This window comes from Centruroides sculpturatus, unplaced genomic scaffold, assembly GCF_000671375.1.
Source record: "Centruroides sculpturatus isolate CEXI.00-Female unplaced genomic scaffold, Cexi_2.0 scaffold652, whole genome shotgun sequence".
Taxonomy (NCBI): Eukaryota; Metazoa; Arthropoda; class Arachnida; order Scorpiones; family Buthidae; genus Centruroides; species Centruroides sculpturatus.
In genome coordinates this window covers 113263-140383 of record NW_019384803.1, presented here as the reverse complement: position 1 = coordinate 140383, position 27121 = coordinate 113263, and the positions used below count along the sequence as shown (strand labels likewise).

General features: G+C 35.4%; 1 protein-coding gene and 3 pseudogenes across 1 annotated transcript; all 4 read right to left on the bottom strand.

Annotated features, from left to right (window-relative positions):
* Positions 1-1392: 1392 nt before the first annotated feature.
* LOC111629572 lies at positions 1393-2217 on the bottom strand. Its single transcript, XM_023373484.1, has one exon. It carries the CDS (start codon positions 2166-2168, stop codon positions 1575-1577), a length of 594 nt encoding a protein of 197 aa, XP_023229252.1. The 5' UTR covers positions 2169-2217; the 3' UTR covers positions 1393-1574.
* Positions 2218-14228: 12011 nt separating this feature from the next.
* LOC111629597 lies at positions 14229-17351 on the bottom strand (annotated as a pseudogene).
* A 63-nt stretch (positions 17352-17414) lies between these two features.
* On the bottom strand, positions 17415-23722 carry LOC111629596 (annotated as a pseudogene).
* The window catches only part of LOC111629595, a 6156-nt pseudogene continuing 2024 nt past the window's right edge, over positions 22990-27121 (bottom strand).

Here is a 27121-nt window from a genome sequence, read left to right as displayed (position 1 = left end):
TGCGACAGGACTAAATGACCAGGAATTGACTGACCTCGTAGTCAATTCCTGGTTTTTGAGCATAACAGTTTGCAACCAACCGAGCTTTGAAGCGAGTGCTTCATTACTTTTAGTTTTCTTGGGCAGAATCTAATGATTTTTATCAACTTGTGCCTCCTTCGGACGTTCGACTAACCTCCATGTTTCGTTTTATTTTAGAGATTCTATTTCTTCATGAATGGCATGCATCCATAGCTTTCTCTCGTATGATTGCATTACTTCAGAAAATGAATTTGGGTCTTTGTATTCCCCAATAACAACTCCTGCCATCATTAAAAATTCATTGTTTTTCATCCAGGATGATTTACCTCGCTATCTCTTGCTTCTCCAGTTATCTTTGCTAGAAGTTTCATTATTTTGCTTCGATAAAAATTCCTTTGATTCTCCTTTCTTATTACATTCAGTCTGATCTTTGCTTCCTCCAGAAAAAGATGCCATGACGAATTTTTCAGTTCTGATTTGATTTTCTCCATTTTGGCATCTGACCACCTCTGGTTCTTTCAGCTCAGACAATGGATTGCACCTACCCGATATCAGCTGCTGCTCTCGAGGAAAGTCAAATTCCACAGTACCACTGTGCTGACTGCAGATGACTTCTGGTTTGAATTTCACATTGTGACTCATAATCACTTTCCTTTGAGAAGGAATCCAGACTTGAAATGCATCCTTATCATTAGCATACTCAACCAACTGTCCGAAAATAGCTTTATTGTCAAACTTTGATTGAAAATTCTTTTGTTTACATGTACGTAGCATCCAGTGCTGAAGATTTTCAGATGATCCAGTCTTCCTACTGGTCTACCATACTATAATTCATAACTAGCTTTGTTCTGAACTGAAGATTTTCCAGTACAAATCAAATGGTATATTGCAGTTTTGTATGCTTCTGCCCACAATTTTTTCGCTTGGATTCAACATAGAACATGCTGTTTCCACAATGGTACGATTTTAGCGTTCATCTGCACCATTTTGCTCAGGTGTATAAAGTGGAGGAATCCATTGTTCTATCTCTCTGTTTGAGAGCAATTCAGCAACTCTTTTGTGGACAGATTCTGTACCTCCATCACATCTGAATTGTTTGACAACATGTCCATTTGTTCTGGTTTCATTTAAAAATTGCTAAAGCACATCACGTATTTTGCTTTTCTAATTAATGTGCTTTCTAGCCACACTGGGTTGTATATACTCTAACTATCTACAATTAACCAGTAACCTACATCTTTGCTTTTCTGTTTCAAAAAGAAAATTTGGCAAAACGCGCTGAAGTCATCCTTGAAACATACGTAATAACGTGCTTTTCCTAAAGATTTGGTGGACATTGATCTATTTCCATCTGCATGGATCAATTCGCCAGTAACTGTTGGACAATTTATTCTTTGCTTAAATGGTAGTTTATGCATTTTTCCCAAAGTACAGTACATCCATCACAGAATTTTTCTTTGCAACCTTCCACGTTGATGTTCATTTGCTTCAAAACATTCTTTACATGCCGTTTATTTTGATGACCAAACCTTTCATGGTACACTTGTAGATTATCAGACGCTGTCAAAATTCACCCTAATGTTTTTGTGTGGTTTTACAACGTGTATATCGAGCATGTACAGACCATTTTTAATGTAACCAGTGATGACAGTGTTCTCACCAATTTTGTCTTGAATTTTAACACTTCTGTCATCGGTTACTATCCTGTAACCGTTCGATGCTGCTGCTTTGACAGAAAACAAGTGACCAGTTGCATCAGGGACATAAAAAACATTTTTCATTTCAACATTATACCAGGTATTGTTTCGTCGAACTTGAATCCTTATTGTTCTTTGCCCATGTGCATACATACTCACACCTTGCTTTCCAAGTGATTTTACTTCAGGAACAACAAATTCTCTATATGATTCGAAGTATTGTTTGTTTGGAGTAATATGCTTGGTTGCACCACTATCACAATACCATTTATTTGCATCAATGTAGTTTCCAATCGACATGCCCATGACATGTGAAATGAATACGACATTGCCACTTCTTTGCTTATTAGTCCCGACACCTGTCTTTTTCTGCGGACACTCTGCTGCCCAATGACCCAATTGTTTGCACTTGTTACATGGGAATTTTTGTTTTGCCCGTTCCACTGACATTTTTGTTTTTCCAGAATTCTGCTTCTTTTTATACTCGCCAGAAGTGACAAACACATTTGTTTCGGTTGTGCCTTGATCACGTAGTTCAATTGTGCACAGTTTTTCAATGAGTAAATTCAAACTTTGATTTTTTGAAGAAATCGTGTCCGAAAGGTCATTGAAATTATCATAGTCTTTTCGCAATGTAGATAAAATTTGGCCGTTTAATATTCTTTCAGACGAAGTATTTTCTTTGCGTTTTGTTAATTTGTCATATAAATCAACAAATAACTTTTGCAATTTGGCAACATGAGTGCTAATGTCCTCCTTCTCATCCCGTTTAACCTGAAAGAAGGCTTCAATCAACATGTTCAAACATTGCGTACTGCTGCACTCAAATTGCGCACGTAATTTATCTTAAGTTTCTTTCACATCGTTGCACGTCAACATGAGCTCAGCAACTGGTTTACTTAGCGTACTTGCTATTAAACTTGTCGCCCTCGCGTTGTCTTTCTGCCATCAGCATATGTTGTCTTTTGTTCATTCGTCGGCTCTGTTGGTAACTCAACACGTGCATGTTTTCCGTTAATAATATTTTCTAATCCGTATGAACGCAACACCATAGAAACGTGCCATTTCCATTTTGCCCAGTTTTCAGGTTCTTCGAGCTTTTCTACATTTACCTTGTAATTCCCGCTGACAGCCATTTTCCTTCTGTTCATTCTCGTTCATACATATTCAACCAAGTATAACTTCAGAGGCGCATTACAAAGGTCTCTTTCATTCAAGATTGTAATTTTCACATGGATGGACATGGACTGGGCCCATAACCTATTACTTTTTATTGAAATAATCAACTTTACACGTGGACTTCACGAGAAAACGACATGACTGACTTGCATTCGGTTTGTTTACATTAAGTAAACGTTAACACTTCTGCTACGTGACAGAGGGAGCCTTGTCATACTTTTTCTTTTTTATTACAATAGGAAGACTAGATGTGCTGCTGCTTGTTGAATACAACTCTACTGGAGGAGAGGAAGGAGTACTTGATATAGTACTGTAATTTTTTTCCGGTAGTGAACTCATTAAAGTTTCTGGAGAAGGAGTAACATCAGACCTACAACCTATTGCTGCATTAAAAAGATCGAAGTAGGGCCAGGTTATGGCCATTTCTCCAGTTTTATTTTTTACTTTATCTTTGTTTCTTCTATATGTAGATAAAAGGTTTCGCCACTTTTTATCACACTCCGTACAAGATATTTTATATCCCTCTTTTGCTAAGTGATCGGAAACCTTCACCCACAGTTTGTTTTTGGCTATTGGTTTCCGAAATTCCTCTTTTATTTTCTACCTGATACTTATTAAAAGTCTGGTAATAGCATCAGTCCAATTGGCATTTGACGTAAGTAAATCTGAAAAACAATATATCAAATTTAAGTCTTTATCTCTAGGAACATTTTGAAACTTTTTTAATCATGTCCAATCATTGTGTAACTATTATCCAAGTACAGTCTGTCCAATTTAACTATGAAATTTTGCAATATTTTCTTACATGTATACAATATGATATTTTCTTGTAATGATAAATTATTTATATATATTATAAAAATAAGTAGAATTAAAAGTATATTTTAATTAAACATACCATTTGAAAGAGGTCTCTTTTCACCCCTAATGCCTGAAGTGCTTGGAACTGTTTTAAAATAAATATTATATAAATTACACTGTAAATTAACAACGAAAGTAATTCTGACAATCACATTTCTTTTAATACCTAAATTTGTATTATTTTCTAAATTGTTATTAGATTCCACCAGTGTATGTTTTCAGGTTTTGTCTTTATTTTATTTGCAAGCTCTAATTTATAGTGCTGAGAAAATATAGGATCTAAAATTAAAGATTAAAACGTTTTAAAGTATATATAAGTATATATTTTAATTATTTTAATACTTTATATATTTTAATTCCATATAACAAAGTAATTAAATATTAATGATTGAAATATGATATAGGTTTAAATTGAATGTACACAATTTTAAAACAGTTTCTTTCATTGTGGAACATATCTTGCTCTGGATACTCTTCCCTAAAGTATATGTTTAAAATAAGATTTTTTTAAACATAAAACCAACGTACTGTATTTATAATTCAGACATTTCCAATAAATAACGGAATATCTGAAGTATTTTACCATATATGTAGAACATTATTTATTTCATACAATTCAAAAATCTATTGAAAGTTATTAAATAGATGTGAGAGTAGCCAGGGGTATAACTCCGTTTAGGATTGTTCGTACCACTTAATCGGCACAGATTATCCGAAATCTGTCTCTCAAGTTTCAGATCCCTAGATCTGATTTTAAAACTTACATAGGAAGGCGGTAATAATTTTTTTATGAGGATTAAAGACTATGAAGTCTCTATCCCACTTGTCAGGTTCCCGACACCAGTTTGTCAATTATTCGATCCACGAACAAACACGCGTGTGATTGGTTTATAGATCTGATTCAGAGACTTTAAGGGAGACATTCTTTAACAAATAAAACAAGAATAAATTTAATTAAACATAAACCAATAAAAATAGTACAAATATACAGTAGTAAGAGACAATGACTACAAATTACAACCTATAAGTCGAGAGATATATGGACTTATATTTAACCAATATGCGATTGAGAGAAAGAGAGCTTACAATATCGCTATTAAACATACAACCTGGGCCCTTAGTCTCGCTTAGTCTTGAGTTTTTCGTGTTGTACTCGAACTGACGTCATCGAACTCACTCGTGTTACTATGACTCACATAATCGGTAGTCTCGAGTTAGACCCTTCGAGTGAACTCGAAAGGCGAGCGGAAGTAGGTCATATTCACTTGTTTACGTTTGTCGATAAGCATGATGGGATTATTTACAATGCATCTGGGATTGCGACTATAATGATTTGACCAATCAACTTAACTGTAACAAGTTGTAAACAAATCAACACGAATTAGTTTACACGTGCTACAGTTAAAAGTTGTCTTGTGGCAATATAGTACGCAGAAACAAAATGAAAACCTCGAATGTTTTATTTTTAAAAATAAGCGAAGAACAAAAAGAAATATTAGTAACATATATAGAAAATAATAAGAAAATGAACAGCGGAAAATTAGACAACGAATTTACAAGAAAAAGACAATTCGCTTTGTGGAGAGAATTACTTGAAAAATTAATTGCGTGTGTTGAACCTAAAAAATCCGTTATGTAATGGAAAATGTATTTAAACTTAATCCTTTCTTCATATAGTTTTCTTCCTTGATCTATTTCTTAAATTGTTTTGTCTATTAAGATTATTTATTAATCAGAACTTAACACTTCTGATTAATAAATAATCTTAATGTAGTGTCTATGCTTTTAATAATCTATACATATAATTTACTATCATTTTAATACTCTTTTTCGATGAATTAGATACTTCTTTTTATTTTTAGAAAAATTTGCTGTATACATTTATCAATTATGAATTAAAGTTTTTTTTATTAGTATTGACTTGACACAAAAAGAAATGTTATCTACTCGTGGTCGAAAAATTCGTTGCCTTCTCACACAACATCTTTCGGCTTTTTCTAACTCTTCGATAGCGATAAGAATTGCGTATCCATCAGCCATTTTTACTTTCGTGTAGCGATCTCACATGCTCGACTCAACGTGAGTAGCAACTCGCATGGTGAGATGGGAAAGCACGTGAGATAGAACTCGAGACTACCAATTTGACGTCAGTGTGTGAGATGGTACCACGTGACACCTTCAACACGTTGGGAGTTGTAACACGAAAAACTCGAGACTAAGGCCCCAGGTTTAGTTGTCTTTCGTCGTCTTCTCTGTAGGCGAAGGTGCTTCGTTTATAAATTTCTCAAACTTCATTCCATGGGAAATCGAGATGTGCACAAAATCAAAGTATATCTTCTAAGTGCTAACTCTGGATTTCTTCTATGTGACTCGACTAAGGGCGTTGGTCATCAGGAGAAATATGTGTGGAGTCCTGACTCTTCCAGGTCTGTCGATAAACTCCTTGATTTCTGATAAATTTCCTCTATATCTGACAATCGGTGACCAATCATCATACAAAGATTCTTCCGTGGGAACGGACGGAAAGGGAAATATGTGAGGGGTGAACATTTCCCATCAAAGCGAGAGTTTTCGCAGATAAGGGAAAAACAGAGGATGTTCTAACTTCCCTAGAAGGAAGTAGCATCTGTTATCTATTTTTCCCACTCTAAAACGTTATTTTTCTCACCCAAACGAAAGAATATTTCATAACAAAATATTAACATTATTAATAAAATTACTATTTTAGACCCGGGGGCCTTTCAGATCTCACATAATATGATATAGGTTTAAATTGAATGTACAAATTTTAAAACAATTTCTTTCAGTGTGAAACATGTCTCTGATACTCTCCCCTAAAGTATATGCTTAAAATAATATTTTTTTAAACATAAAACCAACTAAATCTGCTGAAAGTTATTAAATAAACTAACAAATATTTATAAAATAATTTTAAAATTATATAATTAATATTTACCGTTTTTTATCTTAAATGCTGTCTTCTCGTCTACAAAAACTTTAAATTTATTGTTTTCAATAATAAATTCGAATTCTTCCTCCAATTTGCCCCCTTTCAATTGCACCTCCTTCAAGTGCACCTCCTTCAAGTGCTGTAAAAGTATCCTCGAACTCAAGCGTTTAACAGCAGTTAGCTGCAGTGATAGCAAAGCGCTTAGTGAAGCGACGAGTTTAAAAACGACTGGACATTCTTCTTATAATACTTTGCTTTACTACGTTTTCTCACAATTTTCTCTGCTATCTTCTAAATTACCCGAGGAGCGAATAGCGATTTAGCTGTGGGGAGTATATTTTCGCTTTTTCTAAACAAGTCTCTGAGCAAGAATACTATTAATTTCAGGTGTTTGTGTATTTTTAGTTTTAATAATTCTTATTACAAGTATTTAGTACTTGATTACTTCTCGTTACTTACTTTAAAAACCATTAAATAAAATAATTGTAAAACACACCGTTAGAAGCTGAAAATGGCAACGCAACTTACGAGGATGAAGAAGATCACGCACTAAAGAATATTTATATTTAATGGAGTTTATAATTGCAGCTATAGAGAAATGAAAATGAACTGAAAACAATTTCGCTTAACACTTACTATCATCTTCACTTCCGTGCGTATAAGCGAATTTTTATGCTTACTTCACTTACACAAATTTAATGAAATTGATTACAAAACACGTAAACTTTGATGTCTATTGTGGAGAGCACGTGGATGGACAACACAAAGAAAGTCGTCTACAACAATAGTTTTATTGTTCTTCGTGCTAGTATACAAATATTCAGGGGTCCCAACTCCGATGCATATAACTCGCGTAACATATAATGATATCGGAAAGAGAGTGCCACAGTACCTCGCGACAATTTTAATCTGTGCTTAACCTATCTTAGCCTAACTTAACCTAAACTATATACTAAATGAGACAGTGGAATTAGGGAAAATATTAATATTAAGAATAAGAGAAATAAAGGAAAGTTTGCTGGTGGGGTACCCGGGTTTCTTCTTATTCTTTAGAGTCCACTCACATCGATGAAAACGCACTCTGATGATCTTCCGTCCTTCCTGTGATGTCTCCTCTCTTTGTCCACCTATCGCTCCTTTTTCCTTAGTTATGGCCACCAGGATCTCCTCGCCTGTCCGTCCTCTCCCAACGCTAGCTCGAAAGTCGTCCCCCTATTTTCTCTCCTTGCCTCGGGGCCTGCCTCCACACCCTTGTTTTTCAGTGTAGTTCATAGAAATGTTTCACCACCAGCAGGGGACAGAACCGTTATGAAGTACGAGGAAGGGTTAAACAAAAGATCGAGAGAACTTAACCCTAGGCTTAATACAAAAATATAAGTATATACAAAAAAACAACTGGTGTATCACCACACTATTATACTCAATGTTATTAGCATCTCTCTGAAAATCTGATACCTCTTTACTTCTATCTCGAAACAGAAAAAAAAGGAAATCATGGCATATGATACGTTTTTTGTTTAAAGTTCCTGGACAATGTAAAATGCAGTTTTATGGTATAAGAATGAAAACCAAGGGTGGTACTTTCTTTTGAAGTTTTCTGTAACCAAAATTATTGAAATGAGAAACATTTTGTAAAAGTAATTCACAAGTAAAAGGTTTTATATTTTTTAATTAAATTTCTTATGACTTCTGTTTTTATATCTGAATATTACAAGGTCTCTGTAAGTCTGTACGAAAAATTTAAATTTTAAGTTTAGCGGTAGACCAACACACAGCTGTTAGCTAATGACTTCTCTTTATTTAATTACTGTAGATGCATTTCGGTCCTATTAAGGGACCCTCTTCAGTACTATAAAATATAAACATTTTTAATAAACCCTTTTTTGCGAGTAAAAATATCAATATAACAATTAACACTTTAGTTTTACATTACCATTTAGAACACACAGCTTTGATTATACATTCCATTAACACTTTCATATCAAGTGTATTAAATATCTTTTTCGACTACCTATGGTTGTGTTTCTAAATTACTGCAATAAATATTATTCTAAATTAGATCTTTACCTATAAGTATACCTAATAAGACAAATTTTTAAATTATTTTAAAGAAATTTTAAAGCCTATCTTCTAGAAAAGTTTTTAAAAAATGGAAGTTAAACGAACAAAAACGTATAAAAATTAATTTTTAAGACACATACTGTTTGTATTATTCTATACGGTGATAGCCCATGTACTATACACATCCATTGCATACAATAAAATATACCGAAGACAACTGTTCAATGGTCCATTATCGGAACAATTCTGAATAACACTCCCCCTATTGACTATTCTACCTCATGACGTCATCTTTTAATTTCTTCTATTACTGGATACCATCGTTGATCTATTTGCATTCCACTGGAAACATTTATATTTCTATATTTTAGATTTTGAACATAGAGAAAATGGCCTTGTTGTATTTAACACTGCTATCAAGAAAAACTAAATAGAAACAATACGGTAATTACCGATTTCAGCAAATTATATCGATTTGATGAAGAGAATGTGGAGTGGATCGCCAACCACTTTCTTGGTTGTAAAAATGAGACGTTGGGAGATGCCCTTTTCTCCAAAACTAAAATGATACTTCTAACATACATTTCTGATTCGTGATTTCAAAGTGTATTGGAGCACTTGACTGTAGATATATCCAAATCATGAAACCTAGCCTGCATGGGGACGAATTTGTCAACAGGAAGGAGTTTCCACGATAAATGTTTAGGTTGCATGTGTGAGAACTGAGGGGGTTAATTGTCCCCATTTACTGGAGGCTCTGTCAGAGAATGGCTTTATTGGAGGGCAAAATAAAATGACTTGGGAGGTTAATGAGTAAGTTGACAAGTTCCCAAGTAAATACACAGGTTGAACAAGAATAACACATTTAATAAACAACTATAAAATTGTACATATCAAAGACGAAAGTGAAGAGCAACAAAAATTGTATGCCGCGACAATGATTCGTCTTTTTTATGGAACATCTAATTTCTATTCTCTAAGTTAAATTAAGAGACGAGAGAGAGACTTCTCAGAGAGAGAGTATACAAATAGATATCCAAAAAATATACCCTTAAGTTCTCAATCTGTAATATGGGTCGTTGGTATAAACGTTCCTGGATTGTCGTGGCAGTTATGGTGAGGTAGCGACGGATAGGGTGGCGATATAAGTCAGTTGATGTGGCAGTCAATGTCCGCCTTGTGGACTGTGTTTAAGCCCTCTTTATACTATTTTTGAGGGGTGAGAACTATGACATTATTAATGATTTATACGTACACCTGTTAGTGTGTTGACGTTTGGATTTAGCTAGTACGAACCACTGGCACAGAGAAGATTGTTTAATTTATTGATATTGGTGTCTAGAAGATATGATTTTATAATATAAATTTCTATAGGTTTGACGGCTCTCATCCATAAATTAACATTCATCTGACAATAATTTCTGTAAACTGGTCAACAATCTAGATATTATATCAAGCATTGCATTTGACTATGAGCGAGGCGATTTATTGCTGTAATTACGTGTCATGTACAACCAAAGAGGGGATAAGAAATATCTCTTATTCCTGTCTTGTTGATATTAATGTCTGTAGAATTACCTTTAAACATATGGAGGAGATTTCCTTCATTGATATTTTAACATTTCTTTATTCAAGGAGAGCATCTCGGTCATTGACCGCAGAAGGCCCCCTTTTTCCTTCTACAAAGAAAATCTCGAGGTTTATACTGTTCTAAAACAGAAAAAGGGTTTCAGATCTTCACATATGCAATGCCAACGAATGGTTATTTAGTGTCGAAGCTTGTTGGCCCGAATGTGTTTACAACAGTCGAATTTCGAAATGTAAAGCGGAATGGAAAGTTATGATAAAGACCAAAAATGTACTTGTACTCGCAGATGCTATATATGGTATTGCACCATGGCTGTTGGTTCTCTACAACGACCCTGAGACTCTCGAAGAATACTTTAACAAAGTGTTTACGAAGGAGCGTTTTATTATTGAACGCTCTTTAGGGTAGGTGAAATGCAGATTTCCTATTTTCGCCTATATAATGAGATTTGCGCTGGATAGTGTGCCTTATTTAATCATTTATTTTGTTCTCTGCAAATTATCACAATACCTTTTTGTAACGCCAATGAGCTTAATTTTGTGGGTATCGCCACTCCAGATAATGGATAACAGACGAAGCACTGTCGTTTCGAGTTATGACGACCACCCTTTTGACGTCGGGTGTATGAGACTTATCCACCGCATCTTTCGGAAGCACCCGTATTACACAAGGCAAAGACGAGGCGCCATCCTCGGGCTCGGCATTGCCCCCAACTTGTGCCACTTCTTCAACTCTTTGAAATTATCTATTCTGCAAAGGAAAATGAGCGAATTTTGTGAAAATAGAACTTGTAAGAAACTTTTCTATTTTAATCAGAATTGTAAATTTCTAATGCAAAAATAATAACAAATTTTATTTGACATGTAAATGAATACAGAATCAAAGGGAGGAAAATAAAACAAAAATTTTTTTAGCTCAAAATAACACCAGTCGATATAACTATATAATTGATTACAAATTATACACACCAAAGAACCACTTCTTGACGTTACAAATTCAGCCTCATTCTTGCTGTTTGTTTTTTCGCACAATAGAGAGTTCAGCCTTGATTGCTCGGTCCCGGGTTCGAATCTGAACGGGTCAAGGAATCCCCAGGAGTTTTTCGGGGTGGACCGTTTGGATATGTCGGGCGCCATGCCTCACCACCTGGTTGCCCCATTGTGAGCTTGCAACAAGAGGCCCTCTTAGTGCCTATAGGGTGGAAAGAGTAAACAAAAAAAAAAAAACACCCTAAATGATGACTGCATAGATTTTTCTGAAATATTGTAGGATTGCGATGATTCAGATGATAATATAAGCGAAAAAAGCGAGAGTTAATTTCAGAAACGAGGAAAAGACGTAAGGAAACCATCTCTGGCATTTTATACACTAATCGACAAACTCTGATTTTTTTCGCTTTTATAACATGATAAAAAGATCAAAAACGTAAATGGATTAAACAAAGAATTTTGCAAGACTAATGACAAACACATTAGTACAAAGTTAAAATTGATTATAATACCATCTGTCATGAGATTTCATTTTAAAACTTTTATATTATTATAAAACACCATAAGCTTAATTTTGTGGGCGTAGATGACAATAGTCACTATCCTATAACAGATATAAGAAATGACATTCTACAGTACAGTACACCGTCTATCGTCTACACAACATAATAGATTTTTATCGAACAGCTTTTTAAGTGCATAAACACAATTATAAACTAGAGAAAAAATGCTCAACTTCGAATAATATCGAATGTTTAAACAGTTATTCTAATATCAAATTTAAAAGTTTTATTAAATGTAAAAAATGTATGTACAGTACAGTACAGTACATTCATGAAAATTTCATGTATAATTTTAATTGTTGAAGTAATTATAATTCTGCTTTGGACATATATGGACTGTGATTAATGTTAAAGTTAACGTGTATTTTGTAGTGTAACTTTTTACAAGAAGAACATTGATTTAAATACAGTCTGTATATGCCTATTATAAGTGTGAGAACCTAGGGGGTATGACTACATCGTACCTCCGTAGATCAGCTTTCAAGTCGGAGATGGCTTAAATTTTTTTTTTTAGTTTATCCCGAGGGAACGGGATTAGAATTTTGCGGGTCGAGTAGAGGAGGGAGGAATGCCGTCGGTAAGGTGACAGGCGATATACGAGTAAAAGAGGACACCAATTTAACAAAGAAACAACAATTTATTAGTTCCTATATATACGATACAATAACTATTATCGAGGGAAATTTCTGAGTCCCTAAAACGCAACGTGCCGAGAGAGAGTTCACAAAAATTAGTTCCATACCTCTTTATGGGTTTAGATATCCTATAGAAAGAAACGTAAAGCACAAATGTAGGGCACAAGCTATAATTAAATCCTTGGAAGCGACTCCCCGGAGGGAGGAATAGCGGCTTTTATCATTTTGCGGTGGGAAAACTGTAATGTGACTAATTAGTTGCGAGGTAAAAGATGTGGGGAGGTCAAAGTTGTCCCCAGAACCCAAATAAAATGATTGAAATCGTTAATTATCAACTTTTAAGTTTGTAATGTGGAAATATTGTCGAGATGGACGAATGTTTACTTTGAAAAAAAAGGGGAGGTGGAAATTTCTCCCTCTTTCAAGGTGGTTTCCTCTCTTTTCTAGGGGAATTTAATTGGTTTATAGGTAAAACGGGACATTGATCGGGAAAAAATTGGTAGAAAATGCGGATTTCACGTAAGTTGCCTCGACCAGTTATGGTCGTTTAGTTACAGTCTTTAATTAAACACGAGAACATTACTTAATATTTCGTTGTCACTTTGTCATGGTAGATGATACTGTCTTTGTTCTATGCATTTTAACCGAAGTGAAAGAGCGAAACTCGAATGGTGTCGAAGTATCCGTTCGGAAATTGGGATGAAAAATCAAGTCTAGTTGATTAAGTCGTAGCCGAGCGAAAGGTCAATTTTGAGCAAAAGTGTCTTATTCGGGTAAAAGATCATTTCCTGTGTTACGTTCTCTGGAAAGTTGAAATTCGTGGAAGAAGGCTTCGCCAGAAAACAAGTTTTTTCCCAGCAGAAAAACAGCCTTTATCGCCAAGGCGTTTTACGCTCGACGGATTCTTCCATGATTTCTTTGGGTTCATTTCTGTCGAGACCCGGCTCATGTCTCCACCGTCCATTCCAGAACTTCGGGGATCACTGCTCCAGATAATGGATAACAGACGAAGCGCTGTCGTTCGGAGTTATGACGACCACCCATTTCACGTCGGGTGTATGAGACTTATCCACCGCATTCGGAAACACTCGTATTACACGAGGCAAAGACGAGGCGCCATCCTCGGGCTCGGCATTCCCCCCGACTTGTGCCACTTCTTCAACTCTGAAATTATCCATTCTGCAAAGGAAAATGAGCAAATTTTGTGAAAATAGAACTTGTATTAATTAAGAAACTTTTCTATTTTAATCAGAATTGTAAATTTCTAATGCAAAAATAAAAATAAATTTTATTTGACATGTAAATGAATACAGAATCAAAGGGAGGAAAATAAAACAAAAATTTTTTTAGCTCAAAACAGCTAATTTTATTAACAACTCCAAAAAGTTTGAGTAAGAGTTTCTAGACAACATTCTTACGTACTCCCCGTACACGTTATTTTTACATTTACAAAACATGTGATAATACCAGTCGATATAACTATATAATTGACTAGCATGCCCAGTCGCGGCCTTGTCTGCTCTTATATCCATATAGAAGTTCGAAAAGTTGAACTAATTGTTCATTAATTATTTTTGGGTGATCAATGTGTAGTATTGCATTAGAGTATCCCAAAATATAAAAAATAGTCACAAAACTTCTGAATAAGTTATATTTTGAGTTTTGTCACCTGTTAGTATCAAAATTATTTGATTGTTATGATTTCAGTTCTGGAAAGCCCTACATACAATTGGCCATGGGAGAAACTGTCTGTACGAAGATCCACTCCAACGTGTTGGAATGTTTGGCCTTGCGATTTGTTAATTGTAATAGCAAAAGAAAGTTTAATTGGAAACTGTAAACGTTTAAATTGAAATAGTAGATTGGTAGGAATTATTGGGATTCTAGGAATAAATGCAATTTTCCCAGTCTCTGGTCCAGTGAGAATTATAGCTTCAATGATATTGTCATGCATAGCTGTAATTTGTAACCTGGTACCATTACAGAGATTGGGAGGTTGAACGTTGCGTAACAACATAATTGGAGAACCAATTTTTAATTTCAATCTATGTGGTGGGAATCCAGATGGGCTGAGACCATTAGGAAACTCCTGTGGATAATGGGCTGCATCATCAGTGCTTAAAACTATCAATGGATAGGTAATCTCGGCTGTTACCATTGACTTTTTCAAGAATAATGGTATTTATTTTTTCTGCCGTTATATTTCTAGGTGAAATTATGGCCCTTTCACACTACCAAAGATACGGTTTATTCAATAAATCTGAAATATCGGGATAAATTTCAGAAATCAAATCATTGAGTGTATTCACTATCTTATTCTATGTTTTCACTGATAGTGATGTAGCCATTTTCGTTGTCTACTGTTCCATCACCAATTTTCAGTAACTGTTTCGGAAATGCAGCGTCACCTCCCACAAGATGAGCTCTCATATTCGTACGCAAATAGAGGTTTTCATTACTGTTCCAAATACGTGAAGACTTTAAGCATGCTTTTATCGTATCAGATCTCGTACCTTTTGGAATCACAGGTAAAGTCTGTTTAAAATCTCCGCCCATTAGTTTATTATTCATTCTAAGATCTTGTAAAGATCGATCAACAGCTTCAATATGAGCCCTATGACTCATCGTACACTCATCCCAGACTATAAATAATGTTTCTCGGAGAATTTTTCCAAGTGGACTGTTTTTACGGATCGGACAAACGGACTCTCCATCAAAAAATACATTCAATGGTAATTTGAAAGTTGAGGGAGCAGTCCTACCTCCATTGAGAAGCGTTGCTGCGATTCCTGAGGATGCTACAGCCAGTGATGTACCTCCGGCCGATCTCACTTTAGCCAATAGTAAATTAATCAAAAAGGTTTTCCCACTTCCACTGGGAGCATCCACAAAAAATACTTTGTCTCGATTATTGATCACACTATCAATAATAACATTGAATGCGTATCTCTGATCATCGACTAATTTTGGTAGATTAACTGCCACAAAATTATGTGATTCGTGTATGTCATAAGGACGCCTGAAAAGAGAGATGTAAGGATAATTATAATTTTGATTATCCCTGATAGGAGAAGCGAAACCAAAATCATGTAAATATTTTTTGGAAAGACAGACCACCTTATCCTCTATTTCAATCAAACCTTGATTAAAAATCTCTTCAGAGAATGTCAATTCATAGTTGTTTAATTGATTTTGTTCTCGATGAAGAATATCTTGGCAGAAATTTGTTCGAAATGTTTCCCATAGAATTAAAGCTTCAGATGGTTGACAGAAAACTAAAATAATAGCAAGTAAATCTCTCATCTTCAAAGCTCTTTTTGATATGGAGGCATCAAAAAGAGTGTCTTTTCAATGGTTATCATTCTCTAACAGGCCCAGTGCATTACATGCGGCCTTGAAAGTAGGATGAACGATACTGTATGACTCGTGCTTATGGAGTGTACAATTGTTTCAAATAAGTCAAAGGCAATGGTAAAAACTACTGAACTAACTTTAATTATAACAATTAATTATGTACAACGATTAGGCAGCCATCTTTCTCCTTCGTCTTGTAAAAAACAACTAGTGCCCCCTGCTTTTTTTCTTCTCGCCTCCTCGTGAGATTTCTATAAAAACTTCTTACAGATACCATTGACGGTCTTTAAACTCTCGAATGAAGTTGGATCTCGAACGTGATGTAATAACATCCTCAGATGAGAACATTTGCCTTGATTAGGATGAATAGTGTAAACTCTACCAAGTGCTGTATCTCTGTTGATTCCAGAATAGCCTTCAACATCTAGTCCTCGTTTCCTTCGAGAGAATTTATTATTCGACCAAGTATAATATTCTAGAACTTCATGATATAAGTGTTCTAGCAAAATAGTCTGATGAACATAGATAAAAAAAAGCGATCAGTGTTGTTTTCCGTGGATTATTGATGACTTGGTGAATATTATCCTCAGTGAAGTACACTCTCTGATTATTTTCAAGATGTATCACAGCTGGAAATCGTTCATGAATAGAAAAATCAAAGAATTGCCAAAATGCTTCTGAAGAAGACATGTAACGACCGTTGATATAGCCGCTTATTTCATCATTCTCATTTTGAACAGAAAAAGTGGCTTGATCAGAGCCTTTATTCATATATTTGCAGATATACTTGATTGCTTGAATCGAATGGCAGTGTCGGGTAGATCCCAACTTACCGATTGAAGTAGTTCGCGACCGCAACAGCAGTATTCGACATTTATGTGTGCACCAAAACATCTTGATAATACAAACATTGCTAAACCCGATATATAACATAAATAAACACCAACCATATGCCGAAAATCTATTGGGCTAGTTTAAGGCTAATTACTAAATGAATTACGTAACCAATTTGGCTCTAGAGGTAAGCGTTAGGCGTTATCTCTTATTAACATTAATAATTATAAATAAATTAATTAATTTAAATAATTTAGAACTGCTGGGAGAAAAAACCGGCCCGGAGCGGGACTCGAACCCACAACTCCTGCTTACCGTGCAGATGCGTTGCCAGTTATGCTATCTGGACCTCCAGTCTGATTTCCTCTTCCAGCGTATATAAGCTTCGACGGTTATCTTGATAATGTAGGGCAAGATAATGTAGGGCAATATGGTACAACCCAACGATTATCTAATGTACTGTTTTACCATGAATATTCAAAGAAGTGGTGTATCCCTTATCTTCAGGAGATCTACGACGATAAGTTGGATAACTATCATCCCCAGTTTGTGTTTCTTTTACGAAATTGTGTGGATATTTTTTTGTACACCTATCATTGTTCATGCAGGGTGATGCCATATTGAACTCTCTGCAAGGGCCATGAATCATATTTTACATCGTTCTAGACTGCATATTTTAATATCAAAAAACACTTACTACAATAACGTCGACTGCAAGAAAAGGTGTTGTAGTAAGTGTTTTTTGAATCATATTTTTGCACACAATGTCAAAAAGCAAAGAATCGGAATTTTTGTTTGGCAATTCAGCAGAAATAATTGTATCAATCTCATCTGGTTGAATTTTTACTTCTAACCATAAGAGAATGTGACAGTGTGGCAAACCTCGTTTCTGCCACTCGACACTGTACATGTATCATACAACTTTACCATAGATTGCATGTTTTATCGAGAGATCCATGAATTTTTTGAGTTTGAGATGAAAAACTCTGGAAATTATGTCATGTTGATCGAATGACTTCTGATTCCCTGTTAATTCACATTTTATCTCAGGCCGAGCGGGGTTACAGGTGAATGTAATAAACAAATCAGGACGACCTTTTATACGAACATATATAAGAGCATCTTGAGTTTTTTCGTGCATATAACGTGGTGAGCCTGTGAATGTTGCAGAAAGAATGACTCGTTGACCTAAATTCACAGCTGTCACATTACCGTCGGCATTAACTGCTCTCGCAGATGTATGTAATGTTTGGCGCGCAACTTTTTTTGATTAACACGTATAAAATTCAACCTTTCAGAAATCATTTTGGCCATCATATCAACACAGTATTGATTAAATAATTGTCTATAAAGATGCAGATGGTTAAGGCTATTTTGTCTGACCATCAAGCGGTAGGCATAAATTGCATGCAAGAAACAGTTTTTACCTGGTTATTATGCTGTTTAATATTGATATGATATCCATCTTCTCCTATAGTAAACATCAGAGGATAATGCAGTGGATCGTATTATCAATGAAGCTCAGAAACCCGTTGTAATCGACCATCGCGACCATGTAACACAATGTTCCTTGGACCTTTGTCTTCGTCAACTAATAATACAGCTACTTCATTAACTGTAGGTGCATTATATCGGCCTCTCTGTTCACCTACCGGAATTTTGTCAGCATGGATGATTAATTTTAAATTGTGCAATTCATGAAAAGGTCTTGACTCAAGATTATATTTGAAACTTCGAAAAAGATTATTATCATCTTGCAAGATTTTCTACAATCTTTCAATGAGTTCCGTTTTCAAAGTTGGGTTTATATTCGATCGGGCTAATATCTGGTCAGATTCAAACATGAAATAGATCTGTAAAAATTTAGGCGTGTCTTCTGGATCAGGAAGTAAACTGCCAATCAAATGATAAACTTGANTATTCTGAATAACACTCCCCCTATTGACTATTCTACCTCATGACGTCATCTTTTAATTTCTTCTATTACTGGATACCATCGTTGATCTATTTGCATTCCACTGGAAACATTTATATTTCTATATTTTAGATTTTGAACATAGAGAAAATGGCCTTGTTGTATTTAACACTGCTATCAAGAAAAACTAAATAGAAACAATACGGTAATTACCGATTTCAGCAAATTATATCGATTTGATGAAGAGAATGTGGAGTGGATCGCCAACCACTTTCTTGGTTGTAAAAATGAGACGTTGGGAGATGCCCTTTTCTCCAAAACTAAAATGATACTTCTAACATACATTTCTGATTCGTGATTTCAAAGTGTATTGGAGCACTTGACTGTAGATATATCCAAATCATGAAACCTAGCCTGCATGGGGACGAATTTGTCAACAGGAAGGAGTTTCCACGATAAATGTTTAGGTTGCATGTGTGAGAACTGAGGGGGTTAATTGTCCCCATTTACTGGAGGCTCTGTCAGAGAATGGCTTTATTGGAGGGCAAAATGAAATGACTTGGGAGGTTAATGAGTAAGTTGACAGGTTCCCAAGTAAATACACAGGTTGAACAAGAATAACACATTTAATAAACAACTATAAAATTGTACATATCAAAGACGAAAGTGAAGAGCAACAAAAATTGTATGCCGCGACAATGATTCGTCTTTTTTATGGAACATCTAATTTCTATTCTCTAAGTTAAATTAAGAGACGAGAGAGAGACTTCTCAGAGAGAGAGTATACAAATAGATATCCAAAAAATATACCCTTAAGTTCTCAATCTGTAATATGGGTCGTTGGTATAAACGTTCCTGGATTGTCGTGGCAGTTATGGTGAGGTAGCGACGGATAGGGTGGCGATATAAGTCAGTTGATGTGGCAGTCAATGTCCGCCTTGTGGACTGTGTTTAAGCCCTCTTTATACTATTTTTGAGGGGTGAGAACTATGACATTATTAATGATTTATACGTACACCTGTTAGTGTGTTGACGTTTGGATTTAGCTAGTACGAACCACTGGCACAGAGAAGATTGTTTAATTTATTGATATTGGTGTCTAGAAGATATGATTTTATAATATAAATTTCTATAGGTTTGACGGCTCTCATCCATAAATTAACATTCATCTAACAATAATTTCTGTAAACTGGTCAACAATCTAGATATTATATCAAGCATTGCATTTGACTATGAGCGAGGCGATTTATTGCTGTAATTACGTGTCATGTACAACCAAAGAGGGGATAAGAAATATCTCTTATTCCTGTCTTGTTGATATTAATGTCTGTAGAATTACCTTTAAACATATGGAGGAGATTTCCTTCATTGATATTTTAACATTTCTTTATTCAAGGAGAGCATCTCGGTCATTGACCGCAGAAGGCCCCCTTTTTCCTTCTACAAAGAAAATCTCAAGGTTTATACTGTTCTAAAACAGAAAAAGGGTTTCAGATCTTCACACATGCAATGCCAACGAATGGTTATTTAGTGTCGAAGCTTGTTGGCCCGAATGTGTTTACAACAGTCGAATTTCGAAATGTAAAGCGGAATGGAAAGTTATGATAAAGACCAAAAATGTACTTGTACTCGCAGATGCTATATATGGTATTGCACCATGGCTGTTGGTTCTCTACAACGACCCTGAGACTCTCGAAGAATACTTTAACAAAGTGTTTACGAAGGAGCGTTTTATTATTGAACGCTCTTTAGGGTAGGTGAAACGCAGATTTCCTATTTTCGCCTATATAATGAGATTTGCGCTGGATAGTGTGCCTTATTTAATCATTTATTTTGTTCTCTGCAAATTATCACAATACCTTTTTGTAACGCCAATGAGCTTAATTTTGTGGGTATCGCCACTCCAGATAATGGATAACAGACGAAGCACTGTCGTTTCCAGTTATGACGACCACCCTTTTGACGTCGGGTGTATGAGACTTATCCACCGCATCTTTCGGAAGCACCCGTATTACACAAGGCAAAGACGAGGCGCCATCCTCGGGCTCGGCATTGCCCCCCAACTTGTGCCACTTCTTCAACTCTTTGAAATTATCTATTCTGCAAAGGAAAATGAGCGAATTTTGTGAAAATAGAACTTGTAAGAAACTTTTCTATTTTAATCAGAATTGTAAATTTCTAATGCAAAAATAATAACAAATTTTATTTGACATGTAAATGAATACAGAATCAAAGGGAGGAAAATAAAACAAAAATTTTTTTAGCTCAAAATAACACCAGTCGATATAACTATATAATTGATTACAAATTATACACACCAAAGAACCACTTCTTGACGTTACAAATTCAGCCTCATTCTTGCTGTTTGTTTTTTCGCACAATAGAGAGTTCAGCCTTGATTGCTCGGTCCCGGGTTCGAATCTGAACGGGTCAAGGAATCCCCAGGAGTTTTTCGGGGTGGACCGTTTGGATATGTCGGGCGCCATGCCTCACCACCTGGTTGCCCCATTGTGAGCTTGCAACAAGAGGCCCTCTTAGTGCCTATAGGGTGGAAAGAGTAAACAAAAAAAAAAAAACACCCTAAATGATGACTGCATAGATTTTTCTGAAATATTGTAGGATTGCGATGATTCAGATGATAATATAAGCGAAAAAAGCGAGAGTTAATTTCAGAAACGAGGAAAAGACGTAAGGAAACCATCTCTGGCATTTTATACACTAATCGACAAACTCTGATTTTTTTCGCTTTTATAACATGATAAAAAGATCAAAAACGTAAATGGATTAAACAAAGAATTTTGCAAGACTAATGACAAACACATTAGTACAAAGTTAAAATTGATTATAATACCATCTGTCATGAGATTTCATTTTAAAACTTTTATATTATTATAAAACACCATAAGCTTAATTTTGTGGGCGTAGATGACAATAGTCACTATCCTATAACAGATATAAGAAATGACATTCTACAGTACAGTACACCGTCTATCGTCTACACAACATAATAGATTTTTATCGAACAGCTTTTTAAGTGCATAAACACAATTATAAACTAGAGAAAAAATGCTCAACTTCGAATAATATCGAATGTTTAAACAGTTATTCTAATATCAAATTTAAAAGTTTTATTAAATGTAAAAAATGTATGTACAGTACAGTACAGTACAGTACATTCATGAAAATTTCATGTATAATTTTAATTGTTGAAGTAATTATAATTCTGCTTTGGACATATATGGACTGTGATTAATGTTAAAGTTAACGTGTATTTTGTAGTGTAACTTTTTACAAGAAGAACATTGATTTAAATACAGTCTGTATATGCCTATTATAAGTGTGAGAACCTAGGGGGTATGACTACATCGTACCTCCGTAGATCGGCTTTCAAGTCGGAGATGGCTTAAATTTTTTTTTTTAGTTTATCCCGAGGGAACGGGATTAGAATTTTGCGGGTCGAGTAGAGGAGGGAGGAATGCCGTCGGTAAGGTGACAGGCGATATACGAGTAAAAGAGGACACCAATTTAACAAAGAAACAACAATTTATTAGTTCCTATATATACGATACAATAACTATTATCGAGGGAAATTTCTGAGTCCCTAAAACGCAACGTGCCGAGAGAGAGTTCACAAAAATTAGTTCCATACCTCTTTATGGGTTTAGATATCCTATAGAAAGAAACGTAAAGCACAAATGTAGGGCACAAGCTATAATTAAATCCTTGGAAGCGACTCCCCGGAGGGAGGAATAGCGGCTTTTATCATTTTGCGGTGGGAAAACTGTAATGTGACTAATTAGTTGCGAGGTAAAAGATGTGGGGAGGTCAAAGTTGTCCCCAGAACCCAAATAAAATGATTGAAATCGTTAATTATCAACTTTTAAGTTTGTAATGTGGAAATATTGTCGAGATGGACGAATGTTTACTTTGAAAAAAAAGGGGAGGTGGAAATTTCTCCCTCTTTCAAGGTGGTTTCCTCTCTTTTCTAGGGGAATTTAATTGGTTTATAGGTAAAACGGGACATTGATCGGGAAAAAATTGGTAGAAAATGCGGATTTCACGTAAGTTGCCTCGACCAGTTATGGTCGTTTAGTTACAGTCTTTAATTAAACACGAGAACATTACTTAATATTTCGTTGTCACTTTGTCATGGTAGATGATACTGTCTTTGTTCTATGCATTTTAACCGAAGTGAAAGAGCGAAACTCGAATGGTGTCGAAGTATCCGTTCGGAAATTGGGATGAAAAATCAAGTCTAGTTGATTAAGTCGTAGCCGAGCGAAAGGTCAATTTTGAGCAAAAGTGTCTTATTCGGGTAAAAGATCATTTTCTGTGTTACGTTCTCTGGAAAGTTGAAATTCGTGGAAGAAGGCTTCGCCAGAAAACAAGTTTTTTCCCAGCAGAAAAACAGCCTTTATCGCCAAGGCGTTTTACGCTCGACGGATTCTTCCATGATTTCTTTGGGTTCATTTCTGTCGAGACCCGGCTCGTGTCTCCACCGTCCATTCCAGAACTTCGGGGATCACTGCTCCAGATAATGGATAACAGACGAAGCGCTGTCGTTCGGAGTTATGACGACCACCCATTTCACGTCGGGTGTATGAGACTTATCCACCGCATTCGGAAACACTCGTATTACACGAGGCAAAGACGAGGCGCCATCCTCGGGCTCGGCATTCCCCCCCGACTTGTGCCACTTCTTCAACTCTGAAATTATCCATTCTGCAAAGGAAAATGAGCAAATTTTGTGAAAATAGAACTTGTATTAATTAAGAAACTTTTCTATTTTAATCAGAATTGTAAATTTCTAATGCAAAAATAAAAATAAATTTTATTTGACATGTAAATGAATACAGAATCAAAGGGAGGAAAATAAAACAAAAATTTTTTTAGCTCAAAACAGCTAATTTTATTAACAACTCCAAAAAGTTTGAGTAAGAGTTTCTAGACAACATTCTTACGTACTCCCCGTACACGTTATTTTTACATTTACAAAACATGTGATAATACCAGTCGATATAACTATATAATTGACTAGCATGCCCAGTCGCGGCCTTGTCTGCTCTTATATCCATATAGAAGTTCGAAAAGTTGAACTAATTGTTCATTAATTATTTTTGGGTGATCAATGTGTAGTATTGCATTCGAGTATCTCAAAATATAAAAGATAAAGTCACAAAACTTCTGAATAAGTTATATTTTGAGTTTTGTCACCTGTTAGTATCAAAATTATTTGATTGTTATGATTTCAGTTCTGGAAAGCCCTACATACAATTGGCCATGGGAGAAACTGTCTGTACGAAGATCCACTCCAACGTGTTGGAATGTTTGGCCTTGCGATTTGTTAATTGTAATAGCAAAAGAAAGTTTAATTGGAAACTGTAAACGTTTAAATTGAAATAGTAGATTGGTAGGAATTATTGGGATTCTAGGAATAAATGCAATTTTCCCAGTCTCTGGTCCAGTGAGAATTATAGCTTCAATGATATTGTCATGCATAGCTGTAATTTGTAACCTGGTACCATTACAGAGATTGGGAGGTTGAACGTTGCGTAACAACATAATTGGAGAACCAATTTTTAATTTCAATCTATGTGGTGGGAATCCAGATGGGCTGAGACCATTAGGAAACTCCTGTGGATAATGGGCTGCATCATCAGTGCTTAAAACTATCAATGGATAGGTAATCTCGGCTGTTACCATTGACTTTTTCAAGAATAATGGTATTTATTTTTTCTGCCGTTATATTTCTAGGTGAAATTATGGCCCTTTCACACTACCAAAGATACGGTTTATTCAATAAATCTGAAATATCGGGATAAATTTCAGAAATCAAATCATTGAGTGTATTCACTATCTTATTCTATGTTTTCACTGATAGTGATGTAGCCATTTTCGTTGTCTACTGTTCCATCACCAATTTTCAGTAACTGTTTCGGAAATGCAGCGTCACCTCCCACAAGATGAGCTCTCATATTCGTACGCAAATAGAGGTTTTCATTACTGTTCCAAATACGTGAAGACTTTAAGCATGCTTTTATCGTATCAGATCTCGTACCTTTTGGAATCACAGGTAAAGTCTGTTTAAAATCTCCGCCCATTAGTTTATTATTCATTCTAAGATCTTGTAAAGATCGATCAACAGCTTCAATATGAGCCCTATGACTCATCGTACACTCATCCCAGACTATAAATAATGTTTCTCGGAGAATTTTTCCAAGTGGACTGTTTTTACGGATCGGACAAACGGACTCTCCATCAAAAAATACATTCAATGGTAATTTGAAAGTTGAGGGAGCAGTCCTACCTCCATTGAGAAGCGTTGCTGCGATTCCTGAGGATGCTACAGCCAGTGATGTACCTCCGGCCGATCTCACTTTAGCCAATAGTAAATTAATCAAAAAGGTTTTCCCACTTCCACTGGGAGCATCCACAAAAAATACTTTGTCTCGATTATTGATCACACTATCAATAATAACATTGAATGCGTATCTCTGATCATCGACTAATTTTGGTAGATTAACTGCCACAAAATTATGTGATTCGTGTATGTCATAAGGACGCCTGAAAAGAGAGATGTAAGGATAATTATAATTTTGATTATCCCTGATAGGAGAAGCGAAACCAAAATCATGTAAATATTTTTTGGAAAGACAGACCACCTTATCCTCTATTTCAATCAAACCTTGATTAAAAATCTCTTCAGAGAATGTCAATTCATAGTTGTTTAATTGATTTTGTTCTCGATGAAGAATATCTTGGCAGAAATTTGTTCGAAATGTTTCCCATAGAATTAAAGCTTCAGATGGTTGACAGAAAACTAAAATAATAGCAAGTAAATCTCTCATCTTCAAAGCTCTTTTTGATATGGAGGCATCAAAAAGAGTGTCTTTTCAATGGTTATCATTCTCTAACAGGCCCAGTGCATTACATGCGGCCTTGAAAGTAGGATGAACGATACTGTATGACTCGTGCTTATGGAGTGTACAATTGTTTCAAATAAGTCAAAGGCAATGGTAAAAACTACTGAACTAACTTTAATTATAACAATTAATTATGTACAACGATTAGGCAGCCATCTTTCTCCTTCGTCTTGTAAAAAACAACTAGTGCCCCCTGCTTTTTTTCTTCTCGCCTCCTCGTGAGATTTCTATAAAAACTTCTTACAGATACCATTGACGGTCTTTAAACTCTCGAATGAAGTTGGACCTCGAACGTGATGTAATAACATCCTCAGATGAGAACATTTGCCTTGATTAGGATGAATAGTGTAAACTCTACCAAGTGCTGTATCTCTTTTGATTCCAGAATAGCCTTCAACATCTAGTCCTCGTTTCCTTCGAGAAAATTTATTATTCGACCAAGTATAATATTCTAGAACTTCATGATATAAGTGTTCTAGCAAAATAGTCTGATGAACATAGATAAAAAAAAGCGATCAGTGTTGTTTTCCGTGGATTATTGATGACTTGGTGAATATTATCCTCAGTGAAGTACACTCTTTGATTATTTTCAAGATGTATGACAGCTGGAAATCGTTCATGAATAGAAAAATCAAAGAATTGCCAAAATGCTTCTGAAGAAGACATGTAACGACCGTTGATATAGCCGCTTATTTCATCATTCTCATTTTGAACAGAAAAAGTGGCTTGATCAGAGCCTTTATTCATATATTTGCAGATATACTTGATTGCTTGAATCGAATGGCAGTATTCGACATTTATGTGTGCACCAAAACATCTTGATAATACAAACATTGCTAAACCCGATATATAACATAAATAAACACCAACCATATGCCGAAAATCTATTGGGCTAGTTTAAGGCTAATTACTAAATGAATTACGTAACCAATTTGGCTCTAGAGGTAAGCGTTAGGCGTTATCTCTTATTAACATTAATAATTATAAATAAATTAATTAATTTAAATAATTTAGAACTGCTGGGAGAAAAAACCGGCCCGGAGCGGGACTCGAACCCACAACTCCTGCTTACCGTGCAGATGCGTTGCCAGTTATGCTATCTGGACCTCCAGTCTGATTTCCTCTTCCAGCGTATATAAGCTTCGACGGTTATCTTGATAATGTAGGGCAATATGGTACAACCCAACGATTATCTAATGTACTGTTTTACCATGAATATTCAAAGAAGTGGTGTATCCCTTATCTTCAGGAGATCTACGACGATAAGTTGGATAACTATCATCCCAGTTTGTGTTTCTTTTACGAAATTGTGTGGATATTTTTTTGTACACCTATCATTGTTCATGCAGGGTGATGCCATATTGAACTCTCTGCAAGGGCCATGAATCATATTTTTGCACACAATGTCAAAAAGCAAAGAATCGGAATTTTTGTTTGGCAATTCAGCAGAAATAATTGTATCAATCTCATCTGGTTGAATTTTTACTTCTAACCATAAGAGAATGTGACAGTGTGGCAAACCTCGTTTCTGCCACTCGACACTGTACATGT

Bases quoted from the DNA above. Each gene is read 5' to 3' on its own strand.
- LOC111629572 (XM_023373484.1), bottom strand. From the start codon at position 2,168: ATGTCAGTGGAACGGGCAAAACAAAAATTCCCATGTAACAAGTGCAAA.